This window comes from Muntiacus reevesi, chromosome 1, assembly GCF_963930625.1.
Source record: "Muntiacus reevesi chromosome 1, mMunRee1.1, whole genome shotgun sequence".
Classification (NCBI taxonomy): Eukaryota; Metazoa; Chordata; class Mammalia; order Artiodactyla; family Cervidae; genus Muntiacus; species Muntiacus reevesi.
The window spans coordinates 271,041,741-271,061,689 of record NC_089249.1 but is presented as its reverse complement, the minus strand read 5'-3'; the positions used below and the strand labels follow the sequence as shown (position 1 = coordinate 271,061,689).

Below are 19,949 nucleotides of genomic sequence, written 5' to 3'. Positions count from 1 at the left end.
TTGAGTCCGACTCTTTGCGACTCCATGGACTATAGCCTGCTAGGCTCCTCTGCCCATGGGATTTTCTGGGCAAGAATACTGGAACGGGTTGCCACTTTTTCCTCCAGGAGATCTTCCTGACCCAGATACTGAATCCGTGTCTCCTGCATTGACAGGTGGAATCTCTGCTGCGGAGCCACCAGGGAAGCCCTGATTTTAATTATACAAAATTGGAATTTTTGAATTATAAGAGACTTTATAGTTCATCTAATACTACATCACATTTTAACAATCTTTTTTCACTTTATGTTTTTGCTGATTAGAACACTGCCTATAGGCTGTGACTTTAAGAGAGGGAGATCACAGAAATGAATAGCTGGCTATAAAAAACATGGTTCAAGGGCAGAATTTTATGTTTGAATAAGATTTAAGATTTTATAGTTATGGGCTCTTGGCAAGAAATGAAATGCATCCCACTGGAAAAACTACATTTGGGGAAGAATATGTGCTGACTCAAGAGGACAGTTTAAACTGAAATAAATAATGGAATTTTTAAAGACATTTAAAAAAATACCATAAAGCAAATGTTACCGCATTTAACAGCCCTGTGAAGAATAGTAATGATGGAGAAAGTACCTCCCTCACCCCACCCCAAATATACAAGGAAATTGTCAGAAACAAAACTGGTGGCTTGAAGAAGTCAAATATCAATGCACAGATCATAAGTAAGAATTAAACTTAACACTTTAATGTGAGAGTAAATAGGACTTCATAGGAATCACCAAAGTCAGCCAAGATAAGGTTTAAAGGAGAGGAGGAATAGAGCATTTCTACCTCGATCCAAAGGAACTGATCTGACTAAGGGGTGGGGGGAGCCTTTGTTGCATGTTAAGATTCCAAATTGAAGGAAATATATGAATCTAAAGGTAGAATCATGGTAAAGAGCTAAGAGAGGTTAGAGGAAAGTTCCAGCAGAAGTGAGAGAATACCAAAGCTTCTTATCTGTACCAAAACTGTGAATGATGTGGGACCTTCCTTGTGGTCCAGTGGCTAAGACCCCACGTTCCCAATACATGGGGCCCGGATTCAATCCCTGGTCAGAGAACTAGACCCCACAAGCTGCAACTGAGACCCGATGCAGCCAAGATAAACAAATACGTTTTAAAAATATGTAATCGTCTCCTGCCTAAAACTCTTTGTGACCCCTTCCTCTATTAAAAAAATTTTTTTAAATGTGAATGATGCTTTCCTGATATACAATACAAAACCAGCAGAGATGATAGAGGGATTGGAAATTTCAATTATTCAGAGGGCCACTAGAAGTCTAATTGTTCCAAAAGACAGAAGTCAAAGAAGCAATGAGGGAAAGGTCAACCAAAGTCTGACCAACAGATGAACTGGCTGGCAAAGCTGAACTTCAACCTACGAACTTCAAAGAGAACTGGGAAGAAAACTGATCCTGTTTCTGAGATTCATATTGGCAAATTAGGGACTGCCAGGAACAGACTAAAGGAAAACGAGCAAATGCAGGCTTAATGCTAGCAAACAGAAAAGTCTTCAGAAACAGTAAAATTAAAGAAGAGCTGGTGTCTTAGGCTTTAAAAATTCAAGGGGAAAAATAAGGATACTACTCATACAGTCAGAAAACTGCACATTCAGGGAAATCAGGTCAGGAAAAATTTCTGACAATACAGTCATAAATGATTCTCATGAGGAACCGTGTGTGTGTGTGTGTGTGTGTGTGTGTGTGTGTGTGTGTGTGAGGGGCACTTAAAGAAATCAATGCAACCAAGCAGAAAGTTCTCTTATGAATGAACTATGTAAAAGGATACTACAAGGTAAGGAAAACAAAGCTTGTGCACATTTTTTTAAAAGTATGAAAGACTTGTTAGAATGTATGAAAATGATACATCAAAAATGAAAGTGAAAATGCTAGAAAGAATAAAAAAGAATTTTTAACTGAAATCTAGAGAACAGCTATTAATCCCAAGCTCAATGTAACTATATTTCAAAGAGAGATAAAGGTTACTCTCTTTTTTAAAATTTGTTTTTTCTCTAATATTAAACACATCTGATCTGAGGACTTGATTATGAGAGAAATGTAAAATAGCTATGGAGATAATAAGAGAAGACCTAGACGCTTTAAATGAATTTCCCTTCCATTCCCAGAAATGGACACAGGGATTAATGAATTCATCTCAGCATGGAGGTTGGAGAAGGAATGGCAACCCACTCCAGTGTCCTTGCCTGGAGAAATCCACAGACAGAGGAGCCTGGCGGGCTGTGGTCCATGGGGTCGGCAAAGAGTCGGACACAACTGAGCGACTAACACACAGCATGGAGGTAAGCTTTTAGTTGTCACAGAGTCAGTCCTTTGCGCCCTTATGTGGTTCTATCTTAGCAACTTGGATGAAGACAAATGTCATATTTTCCTAATTCTGGATGTCAAAGTTGATAGGGACAACCAATATGGTGTAGGCCAGATAACATTTCACAAAGTCCTGATCATCTGTAATGATGGACCAAATACATTCTTGTGAAAAAAAGAAGGTTCAGCTTGATGTAAGTTCAGAATCAGTCACTGTGCCCTGATGGCTGTCTCAGGGCAGGCAATGGAATACTGGAGTAACTCCTCATACACTGAGACATTTCAATAAAAGATGTTTGAAGGAACTGACGAAGTTCGTCAACACTTCCGACAAACAACCAGAACTTTAAAACATGCTCATGAAGTGAACAGATGTATGAAAGAATGAATGAATGAATGAACAAATAAATGAGTTCAGCCTAACCATCTATTATCAGTATGTACGACTCTTATCAGTATATATGAATCACCCAGTGTCAAAGAGAATGCCTAGAAAAAGCCACGAAGGAGTCAGCAATCTAAACGATGACTCCATTTTTCTCTCAGGAATCCTAAGATGGGATCATTTGAGGGAAATTCAAGGTAAGTTCTATTTTCTCTACTGCCTATACGGAACAATACAACATCACACACGACTGACGCTAACAAGGACCACCATTCAGTCAGGAAAATTCCATACTGGCCACTATCTCCTTAGAAAAGGATTGCTCAAAAAACACTACGCTCCAAAATTATCTGCAGATGTGTTGTCAGGGCACATTTAACTCATGCAGCCTACTTTCCAAACTAATTTTCATTAGTGAAAAGGTGAAAGTGAAGTCGCTCAGTTGTGTCCGACTCTTTGCGACCCCATGGACTGTAGCCTACCAGGCTCCTCCATCCATGGGATTTTCCAGGCAAGAGTACTGGAGTAGGTTGCCATTTCCTTCTCCAAATTTTTTTTTCATTAATTTTCATTAGTTCTTAAGGGTAGTGCAACTCTTGAGAAACAAACGAAAAAAATGTTTAAAGTAATGTAATTTTTGTAATTTTTTTTTTTTGAAAAATCAACCAACCAGAAACGTAGGGGCCAATTACCTTGGCTTTCTTGAGCAGGTCGACTATGTCGAGGTTCATGGACGCCAGCTCCCGGCTCGGCATGCTCTGCAGCTGGGTGATGATGAAGAGCTCACATATGTGCTGTAGTCGGGACACCTGGTACATCTCCGCGCAGATCAGGAGGCACATGGCCTGGAAAATGCCGGCTGAGGCCAGGGAGGGAGAGAGAGAGTGGGCGATGACACCGCCTCCTTTCTGACCCAGCCCCAGAACAGCAGCAAAAGCCAGAAAGTGCTGACGGCACCATCCAGGGTCGGAGAGAATGCCTAGAAAAAGCCTTGAAGGGCGAGTCAGCAATCCAAAGGAGGACTCCATTTTAAAGGGAATTCTTTCAAGGCTTCAGACCCAGAAGTGACTCTGTTGTTTTTAATTCTCCAGAGAAAGAGATTCTACCGTTGCCCTTAATAATCAACTCCAGGGCTACGGGGTAACTCTGTTAGCTGTACTAAATCCTTGCAATTTTTCTTCTGGCTTAAGTCCCCAGGTTTGTTTGGTTTTTATTGTGGTAAAATAAACGTAACAAAAAGTTTTAAGTGTAAACAGAACGTTAAATTTTAAGTGCAAAGTTTAGTGGCATGAAGTATATTCACACTGGTGAGTAACCACCGCAGCCACTCCCTTCTCCAAAACTTCTTTCTTCTTCCTCAACTGATACTCTGTACCCATTAAGCACTAAAATTTCCCCCTTCCCTAAACCCCTGGCAGTCACCCAGGTTTTTCTATTAGTTTTTTTTTTTTTTTAAAAACGCTTCTCTGTAAGTCGAATGATTTTTTTCATGTAATTCTTTCTTGTCCTTCTTTAAATGTAGCAAGGAACCAAGAATAGTATGTATGATAAATATTTATCAAAATAAATAGATTATTTTTCTTCTGCAGTTTCCCAGTGCGAATATTCCAGTATCCAGGTTAACTTTCTGTTTTTTCATTTTGACTCATTTGTCCCCGACACTTCACCTTTTACCATTTTTAAAGTATTTTGTCTTAGTTATTGCTGCTTTTCTGAACATTTTTTTTATTAGTAAGATAAAACTTAAAATCCAAAGCTTCGATTACTCTAGTGAGAGGGTGACTGAGAAAACAAATTTCCTTATTATTCCAAATCCAGTCAAATATTTAATATACAATTTTTCCAATACAAAAATAATAAAATACCCAGTAACAGACATTCTGATGCGAATCAATGCTTTCATTTTTACTAAGTGGCAATGATAAGCCAGTCTCTAACACTAATAGTAATAACTGTAACTGGCTCCAAAATATTCTACAGACAGCTGCAAGACCAGAACTGATCCAATTAAAAAAAGAATTTTCTGTCCTGGAATTTCTAAAACTTTTCACTAGAGGGCTCATGACTTATTTAAAACTTAGGACATTTCAATAATAAACATTTCTGAATGTAAAATTAAAGCAGTAAGCTTGAAGAGAGGTATGGTCTGAAAGGTGTATCTTCTTTTTCTATTGGCAAGGGTGCCTGGCCCGGTCCTCGTAACCAAGGTCTCAGGCTCCTGGACTACACACCGGGGCTTATTCTGGTTTTATCTGCAGTGGGAGCCACCTGGTGGTGAAAGCATAAAAACTAGTTAAAAGGGGCTCCTATGCCTGCATCCCAAGGCTCCCGGGCTGTGGCAAGGATTCTGCAGTTTCTCCAAAGTGCCTCCAGGTCCAGGGAACCTGCAAGATCTGGTCCATTCTGCAGCTGCCACGGCCAGTTCTCAGCCACCAGCCGGTGAAGAGGGAAATAAATCCTACAGTTCACTGGGCATTCTAAACCACTGAAGAAAAGTTTGTGGATAAGTCAGCTTTAGGAGAGTATGAATCTAGAAGTCAGATAAAAGTCAGACTTTTTAGTATTAAAAGTTGGAAAAAGGCCATCCTGTGGGCTAGAGTGATAAACACAGGAATCTCAGAATATTGAAATTTCTTAAAAGTGCCTCAATTGGAAGTCAGAGCCATAAAAGCGGCTGCCCGACCCTATTTTCCTCATGAAAGGACAGTGTTCTAGGGAGCTCTCCGCCCTAACCTGCGGCAGTGGAGTGGCCGCTGAGTACCATGAAACACCTCCACTTCAGGAGGTCTGCAGTGATCAGCGTGCTGCTGGTGCTGCAGAGACACGTGAACTTATCCCTGGGCCTGAGGGCCCACAAGAGGCAGCCAATCACCACTCTTCCACTTGAACTGACTATAAAAATTCTGTTGTCCCAACATCACCTCCACCTACTTGGCACATTCCACGATGTCAGCTCCCACAAACCTTAAGTGAAAAGAGGTTTCATAGAAAGCAATGTCTCAAAATGGATTATCAGGAAAGAAAGAATTATGAGATTCTATTTAACATGTTTTTGTTGTTTAGTTCTTGCGTCCGACTCTTTTGCGACCCCATGGAGTGTAGCCCCCCACCCCAACCCCCGGCTCCTCTGTCCATGGGATTCTCCAGGCAAGAATACTAGAGAGGGTTGCCAATTTCCTTCTCCAGGGGATCCTCCCGACCCAGGGATGGAACCCATGTCTCCTGCATTGTCAGGAAGATTATTTACCACTGGCCCACAAGGGAAGCCCAACACTGATGCTGGGAAAGACTGAAGGCAAAAGGAGAAAAGGGCGGTAGAGGACGAGTTGGTTAGATAGAATCATTGACTCAATGGACATGAATCTGAGCAAAGGCTGGGAGATGGAGGACAGAGGAGCCTGGCGTGCTACAGTCCACGAAGTCGAAAAGAGTCGGACATGACTTAGCGACTGAACAACACCATCATCTAACACGTATACAACGGCTCACCTGGGCAGCAGGAGTCTGTGTACAGATATTCCAAGAATGACAAGAAAGTCTCTTTGGAAACACCATAAACTGGAATCAGAACACTCTTGGCTTCCATGTAATTCCCGTTAAACATAGCGGCCATCACTTCACACCGGGCCACCAGGATGGCCCTGTGGGCTGGCACCGTCGCACCTGTGGGGTCCAACAGGGAGACAGGGCTAAGGGAGATGAGCCTGCCGAGTTACTCTTCTAGCAATTTTCCTCCTCATCAGAATGGTACTGCATTAGGCACAGCGAAGCTGACATTCAGAAACCAGATCTGGGGGTGATAACCAGCATCAAAGTTCAGAGACTTTTTAGTTTTTCAAATAAATTGAAAAATTCAGAGAGTTCAAAAGTTGACTTTGAAACCAACAATTTGCAAGTCAGGCAATTATTTGGTACTTAGTTTTTATTTCCTGAAGCTAGAAGCACTGAAATGAAATGTTTTGCTACATGTTTTTGTAAGAAACATCCATTCCTCTACAATTGGCTTGAAATACCACTACCCACCCCTGCCCATGTGCCCTCCCAAGGAAACACAGCCATTATTCACAGTACAGTCTTGGCCAGGCTTCCGTGTATCAGAAACAGGAAAATAAGTCATGCTTAGCCTCAGCAGTTCATAGATCATAGCAAGAATGGCAAGGGAAATTCTTGTGGGGCCAAAGGCAACATTTCAGACTTCATGGAAAATTCAGAGGACGATGGATGACCTAGTCCCCTGCTTCCTCCCTGTCACAGTACCTCCACAGGGAACCTCCCCTTCCCAGAGGACTAATACCTGCTTGTGGGAGGGCCAGGGCTGCTTTACATTTCAAAGGCCCCTCAGCCTATATCTTCCCTGGTGGCTCAGAGGGTAAAGCGTCTGCCTGCAAGGCGGGAGACCTAGGTTTGATTCCTGGGTCGGGAAGATCCCCTGGAGAAGGAAATGGCAATCCACTCCAGTACTCTTGCTAGAAAATCCCATGGATGGAGGAGCCTGGTGCAGGCTACAGGCCATGGGGTCGCAAAGAGTCGGACACAACTGAGCAACTTCACTTTCACTTTTCAGCCTTTATCCCTCACTGAAGCACATGAAACTGATCAGACTCTCCAGTGGAACTTGCTAAGCCCTCCAACTACCACGCTAAGGGACCACGGCTGTGGCAGATGGGACTCAGGTAGCCTGGGGCTCACCATTCCCACCTCCTACAGCCAGCCTTCAGCTCAGTCTAGATCAGATTAACAGATCACCAGCAAGTATCTGCCACGGGACAGCCACCACGTTTGGTATTGAACGTACAAAGATGAGAAACATGGAGCTACCTCGCTTTGGAGACGCCAAACTTTTATTATTTTTTTGTTGTTTGCATGATTAAATTAATTAATTTCTTTTAATTGGAGGCTGATTACAATATTGTGGTGGTTTTTGCCATGCATTGACATGAATCAGCCATGGGTGAACATGATTCCCCCATCCTGAACGCCCCTCCCACTTCCCTCCCCATCCCATCCCTCTGGGTCATCCCAGTGCACCGGCCCTGTCTCATGCATCAAACTTGGACTGGTCATCTGTTTCACATATGATAATATACACGTTTCAGTACTATTCTCTCAAATCATCCCACCCTTGCCTTCTCCCACAGAGTCCAAAAGTCTGTTCTTTACATCTGTGTAGAGACGCCAAACCTCTCCCCTTCCAGAAAGTAACTCTATGAGCTAGACCACAAGTCTGCATCCGGCATCCCCCAAATCTCACACTTCTCAGGGGCATATATTCTTCTCCAAAATATTTACAATTACTGGGTTCTTCATGCTCTTTAATATCCAAGCACAACATCTTCTGGCTCAGAAAAAAAGAGGAAAAAACTTTCATATAAGCCTAGTGACTTTCTCCGAAGCCAGTGCACTCACTGCCTGACACCGTCACCCACGCAGACCCACCTCCTGTGGGTGCAGGGAGAAGTCTCAGTTCTCCTGCCAGGTCCTCACACCTACCAGCAGGCAGCCTCCCTTCCTGACCCCCTCTCTGCCTCTCTGCCTTTCGGTCACCTGCCCTCAGTGTTACAGTGTTCATCGGTGGGGGGTGACCAGTTTCCACAACCAAAGTGTGCTGGATGTATTTGTACACAGCAATTAACAAAGAATTCAAATAGGCAATGTGATTTGACTTCCAACTTGAAGATTCTAAAATCTTAAATAAGGAACCATGAAAAAAGAAAAAAAGAATAGGAGTATGGCTTAAACAAACTACAATTTGGGTTAAGCAGAGGAATTTAAGATTGGAAAAAAAAAATTACCTAGTAGATAGTAGTAGATGGGAAAGAAACTTGATGGGTAACCTTGAAACTTGAACAGAAATTTCCTGTTGATACTGTGATTACAATGGAATTACAAAACCAAGAACAGAACATTCAGTGCCTTCAAGCATTTTTAAGGCCTACTTCAATAGGACACCTCCAATCAAGAAAATACCCATATCTGTTTCTCACCCTTTCAAACTACTGTCCTGGTGTTATAAATTGTTCTACTCTGAGACTGTAACACAATACCTCAGTTCAGCCACATTTCTAAACACTGTATATGTATATATATATACACACACACATATATACAAGCAAAGTATAAAACATGCTAAATGAAAATAACATAGTGATTATTTACACAACAGCAAGAGGATAGAGCTGAAGAATCTCTAAGGGGAAAAATCAGTTTTCTAAAAAAAAAACAAAAAAAAAATCAGTTTTCTAGTTAACAGATGAATATGTCCTTTGAAAACATCAAGACCTAAAGTAACTTTCCTTTGTAGTATTAAATTGTTGTTAGTTTTTTTTTTTTAAAGAAAAGAGTTTTAAGAGTGAAACAATATTTGAAAGCCCAGTTTCTAGTAACTTTGCACAGATTATCAAGGATCCTTGTTTTCATTACATACTAAAATACTACATTTTTCATATGTTCTTCACACTACTTGCCAAGTTTCGAAAATGAAATTTTTAGAATCATTCTTTTGTTTTATTCTGAAAACAGGAAACTTGTCTAGCTCAAGAGAGGTTCAGAATATGTACTAAGTAAACAAGACAGAATGTAGCTTATTTTTCATAAGGCACAGATTCAAATGTCAAAAGAAAACATATCTTTCTACATCAGATCCAAAAGTTTACCGTAACTAGTTTTATTTAATGGATAAAGATACAAACTTATATACACATTGTATACATTTATATATTTGTATAAGTGTACATTTGATGACTGTTTCAACCATAGTTTTTTATCTTAATGTCAACTCCAGTCAGTTGTCAGTGATATTTGAACATTTTTTAAAAACGATCTGCTGCAGCCCTGGATTCAGCACAGAAAAACGCAGTGTGGTTTGCCCATCAGGCCTCTAAATATACCTTTCTACGCACCATCATCTCCATCCTCATGACCACTCACCCCTCTCCCAGGTAGAAACTAGTATCCCCATTTTACAGGTGAGGAAACAGAGGATCCGAAAAAGCAAAGTAACACAGTCAAGCCTATTAAATAGTAAAAATGCTTCCAAGCAAAACCCTGACCTGGTCTGTCACTACCGTCTCATCAAGCTTAACACTAGAAAGGACCTTTTGGAATCGCCATGACTCACGGTCTTCACTCTGCAAATGAGAAGACTCCGGGCAGGCGTATGGAGGACCAGCCCAAGGATACACACTGGCTGGGAAGCAAAGCCAAGGCTGGAGCTGGGGCTGCAGACCCTCCCCCAGAGCAGCGACCGTGGCTCTGGAAGCTGCCCTCCTCACACTGCTCAGAGCCAGGCGGCCTCTCGGCCAGCGGGTGGCAGAGGTGCTGCTGGACCCTGCTTTCACCCTTTCCTGCTCCTCTCCTTGGAGGCCTCGGGTGTTGAGCCGAGGAGGCTACAAAGGGCATTAGGGCAGCTGCCACGAGGTATCCGCACAGGCATTACAGGGGGCTCTTGCAGGTCCAGCCGTTGCCACGGTGGGGGTGCGAGCAGGTGCCTGCCAACGGCACCCAAGAAAAGCAGGAGCCTGTGAGAGGGTTCTCTATCACTGCTCTCTTTGTCCTCTCAATGTAACATATATTTTCATGCATTGCATATTCCTCATGAAACTCTTTTGAACAGGTTACACTAAAATAATAGTGCAAAATATTAAAATAATATTTTGCACTATTATTTAATATTTAAAAATATTGTTTTAAAATAATATTGCAAAGTAATATACAACATTATTAAAATAATATTGCAAAGTAATAGTGTAAAATAATTGGTATCAGTGCCTCCTATGCAAATTATAAGGAAATTTGGTCAACTGTTGGCCTTCTTTTTTTTTTTTTTTTTTAAATTTTATTTTATTAGTTGGAGGCCAATTACTTCACAACATTTCAGTGGGTTTTGTCATACATTGACACGAATCAGCCATTGAGTTACACCTATTCCCCATCCCGATCCCCCCTCCCACCTCCCTCTCCACCCGACTCCTCTGGGTCCTCCCAGTGAGGGTGGGATGTTTCAAAAGAACAGCATGTATATTATCTATGGCCTTCTTTTCTCTGAATCCCATTTTACATAATTTCAAGGTCACTGACTGTCCCATTCTCAGTAGCCCACACTCACACTGCAGCTACTAACAGCCGCTTACCCAAAGGCACCTTGGAAAGTTCCCAATTCATTGTTTGTCTTGGCAAGTGACCAGAGTAAAAAGCAAAACAAATCTTTCTGGTGAACATTTTTAAAAAGTAAGGCACTATTAGCTGCCATACATTTCTACCATAAAATTAAATTAAATCTTCCTTTTAGTAACAGCTCACTTAAAGGTGTACTTCATTCATTTGAAACAACTCCTTCTATCCTTCTTGCCTAATTAAAGGTATTTCACAATTCACTTTTAAGACTATGCTTTCAATCTACTAAGTGACAAAGTATCCAAGCGAATAATGATAATGGGCATTAAAAGAGCTCATCTTTATTAAAATTAGGTAGCACTACTTTCCAACAGAGCTAAAAGGCAGCAATAGCTCTGAGTGTCGTTAAGAAGTAAATGCAGTGATAACTACAGACACCTGATGTAAGCCAGGCATGACCCTCAGCGAGAGTAGTTCCTTTTGCTCAGTTAAAAAGGAAAAGAGCTGAAAACATAAACTAGACGTAATGTAAAATGTCGAGGGGGCTAGTTTCAGATGATTCAAAAACTACAATCTTAAAGAAATACACAAACAAAATATACAAGTGGGTGATCTGTAACATCACTCTATCCCCTGCTAGTCCCTAAAGGTTAACAAAGCACTGGGTAACAATAACAACAAACTAAGGAAAATATAAATTTTCTTATTTTAATAAAATATTTCATTTCCTAGAAAATGAAATTTTCTAGAAATTGTAGAAATTCAAGTACTATTAATCTACATCCTACAATAGAGAATAGTCATTCCTTCACCCAAAATACTTGAAGCTGAAATAGAAAGTTAAAACAAGAAATTAACATGAATGATGAACTTTGTAAAAACTGAACTATACCTTGTATTTCGAAGACAACATCAGCAAGCATTGGTTTATTAAGGAAAAACTTGAGGGAAGTGTTATAAAACCACAGAGGTTTTCTGGCTTGATAGGTTTTGCAGTTCCTTAGGCAATTAAACTATAAGGAGAAATAAAAACACGAGAGGAAAAATTATACAATATGTTTTGATAATTTGGCTAGAGAACGCGGAAATCTCTGCTGTCTAAAGGAGCAATGATTACCTCCTCTATGGCATCTCCGGTCACAGCTTTCGTGGAAACCTACCCTAGAGAACTGCATCTGCTACCTGTCAATGAGCAACACTGCATTACGCAGCGCTCACAGCAGTGAAGGATCCGGCTAAGTGAAAACTCTACGACTGAGTCGCTGTGGGTCCTGAACCCCCTTGGACCTTTGTTACCTGGGAAACAGACTAGAGTAGTGCAACCTCATGTGAACGCCTAGCAAAACATGCTTGCGTATGCAACCTGCTTGTCTATTCACGAGTTAAGAAAATATATACACAAAATTTAATTTGCAATTAAGAAAACACATATTTTTCACCTGTCACATCAAGTTCTACTGCTCACTAGATGCAACGCTAATACACCTGGGAGTGAGGGACTAATGCACCTTGATCTACAACCTTATAATCCTAAATAGCTCTCCTGCCCACAGTCTGATGGCTGGAATCCATCAAAGACTGCCTGCATCTCTCATCTGGAGCTCTAGAAACCCTGTCCCATGACCGCACCAATCTGTCCTCTCCGAACTCCTAGCTGGAGCCTCCAGTTAACAGTGAAGAAGGCTGGGGGTCTCCAGCCTTTCTCTGCTCCCCACTCAGGATCTGGTGCTCTGTGCATCCCTTCTGTGATCCTTCAGACAATCCCTTCTGAAGGAAAGAACCCCAGGAAATGAGGGCCAGCCCCTCTCCCTTCCTCCATCACTCAGTTCCCTGGCTGATTCTCAGAACCTCTGGCTGGGTCAGAACTCTTGACCCTCTGCTCAGCCAGACAGGAAATTCAGAAAGCTTTATCTCCAAGAAATAACCAGGCATACAATGTTAGCAATAAGAATAAAAGACACCTACTCCCCACTCTGAGTTAATCTACTAGGGTGGGAAGTTAAAAGGTTTGGCGAGAAGGGAAAAAAACTTATCCTTCCTCTCAAAGAACAACATACACTCCAGGATAATATCCATGAGCAAAATAGATGATCAAAATAGGATTATACAAACCCTGTTCCTATAATCTAAGTTCTTATACACAATATACTTTCATACACATTGAAGGAGCTAGGGGTGAGGACTTGGGGGACATAAAGGAGAGGACCAGTCAAAAATCATCATCAGAATCTGAGGGCTTCAGAAATCAGTCTAGAGATAAACTAGGCATAGATGGAAGTTCTTCGTGCGTGGCCGAATGGTTAGGATTCGGTAAATCCTATAAACTACGCCTGATAAAATGATTAAATGATGCCTAGTTTATCCCTCATTTTAGAGGAAGCCCTGAGAAGACTTACTCAAAGACGCAGGTAATTTGCGGCAGACACAATTTAAATGGCTATTTCCTGAATCCCAATACTCAAAGAAGAGAGACCCCCAGGAAAGCACAGGAAGAAAGCACAGAACTCTTGTGTCCTCCCATGCAAAGGAAGAGTTCAGTTCAATCCCATAGAATAACACAGGACCCAGCTTTCCTTTCCCCAAGAAAAAGTTGCTTTATCCTTGCCACTCAAAGGAACGACTGTTCAGAATCCAACCCAAGGAAAAGCTCAGGTTCAGAACAACGGGCAACACTTCTGTCCTAACCATTTAGGTAAAGGTCATGAATCTGTACACCATGAATACATGTAGACGTATTCTAGGTATCAATAGATAAAGATTATGGATCTGTACAACAGATTTCCTTGTCACCTATGCCTTGATTTCCGCCCCCACCCCCTGCTTTGGGCCATACCACATGGCTTACAGGATCTTAATTCCCTGACCAGGGATTAAACTCAGGCCACAGCAATGAAAGGCCAGAATTCTAACTATTAGGCCACCAAGCCAACTATGCCTTGAATTTGGGGGAAAAAAAAATGCGAGGGCAGAAGTTTGGAGAGAATATGTGTATTTTCATTGGTCTGTGGGCAAGTTCATCTAAAGAACTTTTGAAAAGCAGGGCGCAAGTCTACAATGCACATTTCTACAAAAGCATTCTTTGGCTGAATTAGACTGTAAGAGCTACCACCCTGCCACACACCGGCACAAGTGGCCAGCTTCTGTACACCTGCTTCGATGCGCTATTAAAACAAGAAAAGGGTGGCCTCATCCCTTAATCCCATACTTTGTTTAAAAAGAATTCATTTTTTAATTTAAAGACTAGTTGGGAATCTTTATAAAAACTTAGTGCAGTTTTGAAACATTAACTTAAAATGTTAATAAACTTAGGTTATAGCATTGGCAGTCATCTGCATAAAAAATTAAAGAAATAATCATTTTTCTTACATTTAACATAAACCTCTATTCTACTAAGCAGTGCACACAACTTACCTTTTTATCTAGTAGTCGATTTGCTTATCACAGAATCTGAAATAAGATTCTGGCTAAACTGCATAATGTAGTCATCTTGAAAGTGAATAAATTTACTCTTAAGGTTCGCATAGACTCTGCAAAATCTCAGTTACTAGAGTCTTCATGTGCAGTAGTTTATGACCATAATCTTTGAACCTAACATATGCATTTAACTCTATACTGGATGAGAAACAAATCCTCAGCTGTCCACCTAGTCAAGGAGATTTCTCCGAACTCTTGAAAAAGACACACACTGAAACTGCCATGCCCCTGAAAACTGTTTGGAATGAAACTGCAAGCAGTAAGAAAGCATTGTCTCCAATAAGCCTGACTATAACCAGGCAAATTCAACAGCCTTCATTCTTAACATAGACTGCATATTCCCAGTGTCCCAGGGGAATGTCTCAGGGAACAGAATTCACAAACCAACATTTTAAAGACATGACTCATACGTATTGGAATTCTTACATGAATTAAAATCAGAGATAGCAAGAAATCATGTGTTTATATTTAAAACATTTAAACAGCAAAAAATATACTTAAGGAAAAAAAAATACATTATCGACTTTCCTCATGATTCCCTAGTATATTCACTTCAGTATAGCAGTTAAAATTCAGAGAAAGTTAAAGTAACTTACAATAAACTAATTTACCTTTCCTGGTGTTTTTAAAATGCATTTAACTTTCTCAATTACATTTGAAACATCTCCAGAATCTTTCAATTTCTTCCTGATATCTTCTTCTAACTCTTCCCACTGGAAGGCACCTGTAAACAAATCAATATATATTGAATTTTCTGTTAAAGCAGGAAGAAAGATAAATATTTTACTGGGTATCAATGTTCCTTTTTTAAAATTTTCTTTTAATTTTTATTTATCAAACATATATTCCTGTAATTATACTAAAACATTTAAACAGCCTTCACATTAAAAAAAAAAAGTTTGCCTTCACCTAAATTATTGCTCAAAAGCTAGACTCTTCTTTCTGAACAGCTGCCACCTCTTTATAACAGGCTAATGATAACAGCAGAAGCTAGAATACGAGTTCCCATCACAAGAGGTCCAACACTCGACTTATTTACTTGCTCTGAGTAAGAGGCGGATTTGGTCCCTTCTAAGGCTGGATTCCATGATGCCAGTCATGAAGGGCAGTGACTACCATCAGCAAAGGAACAGAATGCATTCAGAAGGTTTCACGCACTGCCAGGGTCAGATGAGGATGCTCCATAGCCAGTGCTTCCAGAACCAACCGGAAGCCGAGAGCTGGATAATATTCTGGAGAACTACACGACTGTGACATTAAAAAAAAAGAAAAATCACCCCATCCGGTCCCTCTCTCCCTTTTCACACCAACCCACTTTTAAGCCATCTCTTCCTCGGTTCACTTCACTCCTATCAGCCCCCTTTCCTCTGTGTCTTACAAGTCTCCTATTCCAGGATCAGCAAGACGTCTCCCCTTCCCCCAAACACTTCTGTCTTTAGCCTACAGCAGTCTCCTACCCAGCCTTCCTACTCCCTACTGGCCTTCTCTGCATCAAGTCAATCTTACTATCAGTGCTGCTAACTTTCCAAAGTACATTTCTATAGAGACTACCCCCATCCATCCCATCCCTTATGCTGCTAAGTCGCTTTAGTCATGTCCAACTCCATGCAACCCTATTATAGACGGCAGCCCACCAGGCTCCCCCGTCCCTGGGATTCTCCAGGCAAGAACACTGGAGTGGGTTGCCATTTCCTCCTCCAATGCATCAAAGTGAAAAGTGAAAGTGAAGTCGCTCAGTTGTTTCCGACTCTTAGCGACCCCATGGACTGCAGCCCACCAGGCTCCTCCATCCATGGGATTTTCCAGACAAGATTACTGGAGTGGGTGCCACTGCCTTCTCCATTATAGACAATCCTAAATCCTAAAAATACAACTCAAAAAGATACAGAGTGGGTGGGCACAGCTGGGAGACCCAGGTTCTAGTTCTACCATCGCCATTAACGACTGGTATGAATTTAGCTGATTATCCCTCTGGGTGACTTGAGATCCTTTTCTGTTTGCTCTCGATCTTTCTCTTCTGCTATTTCCCTTCAGGTAGCCAGAACTTTGCCAGGTGCCTTCATGAATACTGGGGAGTGGACAGGGCACAGAATGAACATTTACTGAACCAGTGAGATTAGGCAATTGCTGCCAGGCTGTACCAAGGAGATCCAAAACTAATCTTTTAGAATCAGATTGGCAGTCCAGTTGCTCTCAGGCCTCGTTACAGCTAAGCCCTGCAGCACTTGGCATTCTTGCCTGTCTTCAACTTCTCCTTACCTGCCCTTCATGACTACTACAGTGTATCCTGGGAGCGGGGTCGGGGAAGGACAGTCCTCATTTGAGGCATTTGCTATTCTGTGGGGTACATGCTCCCACCATGGCCAAGTTCAATACAACAACACAGAACACACCCTTGCTGCCGCTGCTAAGTCGCTTCAGTCGTGTCCGACTCTGTGCGACCCCATAGACGGCAGCCCACCAGGCTCCGCCGTCCCTGGGATTCTTCAGGCAAGAACACTGGAGTGGGTTGCCATTTCCTTCTCCAATGCATGAAAGTGAAAAGGGAAAGTGAAGTCGCTCAGTCATTTCCGACTCTATGCGACCCCATAGACGGCAGCCCATCAGGCTCCCCCGTCCCTGGGATTCTCCAGGCAAGAGTACTGGAGCGGGGTGCCATCACCTTCTCTGGAACACACCCCTAGGAATAGGTAAATACCACTGTCTCTCACACGTCTCACACTATCTCTCACACGTCGGCGCTAGCTAGCTCCAGGGCACCCCTGCCTCTTCTTACCTTTCATCACTCTTTCTTTGACTTCACTGTTAGCTCTTCTCCCTCCTCAAATTCCCCAAGGCGTACAGTCTAGAACAAGCCCATACTTTTTGTTTTCCTCTTCCTCAACGAGTGATTTTTAACTTCAAGTCACGTACTCTTCTCACAATCTGATGAATTCTCTGGATCACTGCTCCAAAAAATTTCCCATGCACGCATAGCCATTGAAGTCTAAAGAGAAGGATCCCTTAGAAGTCAAGGGATCTCAGTTCAAGAAAATTCACTCTATGCCAGTGATTCTCACCCCTAGCTACGTATTACATTTACCTGGAAGATCTTTTATAAAATACCATTGGAGAAGGTCCCATCCCCAGACGGAGATGGGGCCCAGACATCAATTTTAAAAGCCTTCAGGAAATTCTAGTGTGCATTGAGTATTGATGACTATTGCTCTTCCTTTAGATATTTCATCCACTATCAAAGCCCAGGGTCAGCGGCATGCAGCAAACTGCACATGGAAGCAGTTGTGACCGATACTCACACATGTTAAAGGAGAGCACAGGGATTGTTTCTTAAAAGTAAAGTTACATTAACTAAAGAACACCTACACGGTATCTCCATTCAGAAGAGTATCAGAAAGAAAACATGCATCAAATCAAAGTGTATTAAGATTAGCAACAGGTAAATCCCTACAGGATATCAATCTGTTGGAGAACAGACACAGAAAGATCCAATAACTGAAAGAAAAGCAAGCCTAAGTTATAAGGGCACTCTAATGACTGGCTTCTTTTCATAATTAGAAATGCTAATCAAATCATCTTTGACACTTAGGTCCTCATAAAGCAATAATCAGACTGAGATTTTTCTTTTCTTCTTTTGTGGTAATAACATTTAGTGTTAGGCGCTAAGCTACGTCGGACTCTTTTGTGATCCCATAGAGTGTAGCCCCCCTGGCTCCTCTGTCCATGGGATTCTCCAGGCAAGAATACTGGAGTGGGTAGCCATTCCCTTCTCTACAGGATCTTTCCGATCCAGAGATCAAACCCAGGTCTTCCGCATTCAGGCAGATTCTTTACAGTCTGAGCAACCAGGGAGGCCTCAATAACATTTAACATGTGCCCCATTTTCTCAACATAGTTTTAAGTGCTCAACACACTACTGCTAACAATAGGCATGGTACTGTATGTTCCAGCAAAGCTCTAGATGTCATCCTACGTAACTGACTGTGATCTTTAACTTCTTAGAGCACTTATTTACTTAGTCTACAGAGCATGATCTACCCATGTGCATTCAACTGTTCTTTTATGCAGTGCAGAGAAGAGCATATCACAGAATAATTTCAAGAGCTGGAGAATACTACGCTCATTTCCACATATTCATTTATCCTGGCAGCATTTCAATAAGTGATGTGAAATTCTAAGGGCCATCTGTGGCAGGAAGAGCTCAAAGTTAAATTCTTGATGCTCTTACAAAGATTTCAATTGCTATCCATCTGAGATCCTGTGACTCAGGAATTTGCCAGCATAAAGACTGTACAGAGTATTGTAAGAATGTTACAATTGTATGCCATTTAAGGATTACTCCTCAAGACCAGGAAACTGCTGGCCTCACTTTTCAGATTTATTCCTCTTTTAGTGGTAAAGAATCCGCCTGCCAATGAAGAAAACCCAAGAGACGTGGGTTTGATCCCTGGGTAGGGAAGATCCCCTGGGGAAAGAAATGGCAGCCCACTCCAGTATTCTTGCCTGGATAATCCCATGGACAGAGGAGCCTGGCAGGCTCCAGTTCATGGGGTCACAAAGAGTCAGACACCACTGAACATGCACACGCAATGTCAGTGGTGGTCATGAAGTACTCAGACATTATGCAATGTTAGCAGCTATCCAAGAGGAAATTAACATATGCACTTTCCCTGTGTCTGTTTGCTCAGAAATTTGAATACGAAAATGAACAGAGGCCTTCATCACAGGGGTAAAGTGTTAACCAGAGTATTAAAAGGCCCTTTCTAAATATGCAACTCAAATGTCCATGGTAGACACGATATCTACAACATTTCAAATTCCTAAAGGTTAAAAGAAAATTATTAAAAAAATTTTTTTTAATTTTAAAAAAAGAATGGAGACATTCTCTGTCATTTGGTTCATTTTTTTTTTTTTTTTTTAAGGAGGAGACAGGTTTAATAGGGTTTTTCAGCCCATGTTTGCTCAGGGCAAACATTCCGGAGCACGCCCTGTCATGGGTTCTGCCTCTGCCTCCCGGTCCAACTGACGTGAGCACAACCAGCTCCTGTCTTCCACGGTTCCCAACATGACCTGCAGCAAGGCCTGGGCTGCAAGGAGGAAACCAGTGCGAAAAAGGGTCTTAAGACTTGTGCTCTGTTCAAAAGTTGTTAGATGTTTGACAACAATAAGACAAACAAACAGAAAATACACAAGCCCAGCCTCTGTAAGTTTCTAAGGAAAAAAAAAAATTAGGTTTCAAATTTTAGTTTGCTTTAATTAAAAAATATTTTTTTAAATAAGCAACCTATGTGCCAGGAAAAGATCAAAGGGCAAAAACAAAGCATCAGAAAACGTTTAGACATTTGAGATCGGGAATCTGGTTGATTTTTCTTCTCAATTAATTGTATTTTGCTGAGATGGTAGTGTTTTTAAACACAGCGAACAGTATCACTTTTGCCTGAGTCTGAGGTTATACCGAGTAAATAATTAAAGAATAATTATTAGGCACCTGCTGCAGCATTTATTTTCCTTTTACCTCAACCCACATCCAGGTCTCCCTGCAGCCCCAGGTCAGTGGTCTGTGGCCAGTGTGTACCTGGCTCTACCTCTTGACTGAGTCACATGCAAACAAAGTTCAGAGCAGAAAGGTAACAG

At 41.6% G+C, this 19,949-nt stretch overlaps 1 protein-coding gene across 1 annotated transcript in view; it reads right to left on the bottom strand.

Annotated features, from left to right (window-relative positions):
• RHOBTB3 (Rho related BTB domain containing 3) overlaps positions 1–19,949 on the bottom strand; it is a 59,343-nt gene that overhangs the window by 10,673 nt on the left and 28,721 nt on the right. Inside the window, exons 7-10 of the mRNA XM_065914196.1 lie at positions 14,930–15,042; positions 11,737–11,857; positions 6,222–6,395; positions 3,425–3,591 (exon numbers count right to left, since the gene is read on the bottom strand). Coding sequence (XP_065770268.1) covers positions 3,425–3,591; positions 6,222–6,395; positions 11,737–11,857; positions 14,930–15,042 — 575 coding nt within the window. The remainder of the gene's footprint in view (positions 1–3,424; positions 3,592–6,221; positions 6,396–11,736; positions 11,858–14,929; positions 15,043–19,949) is intronic.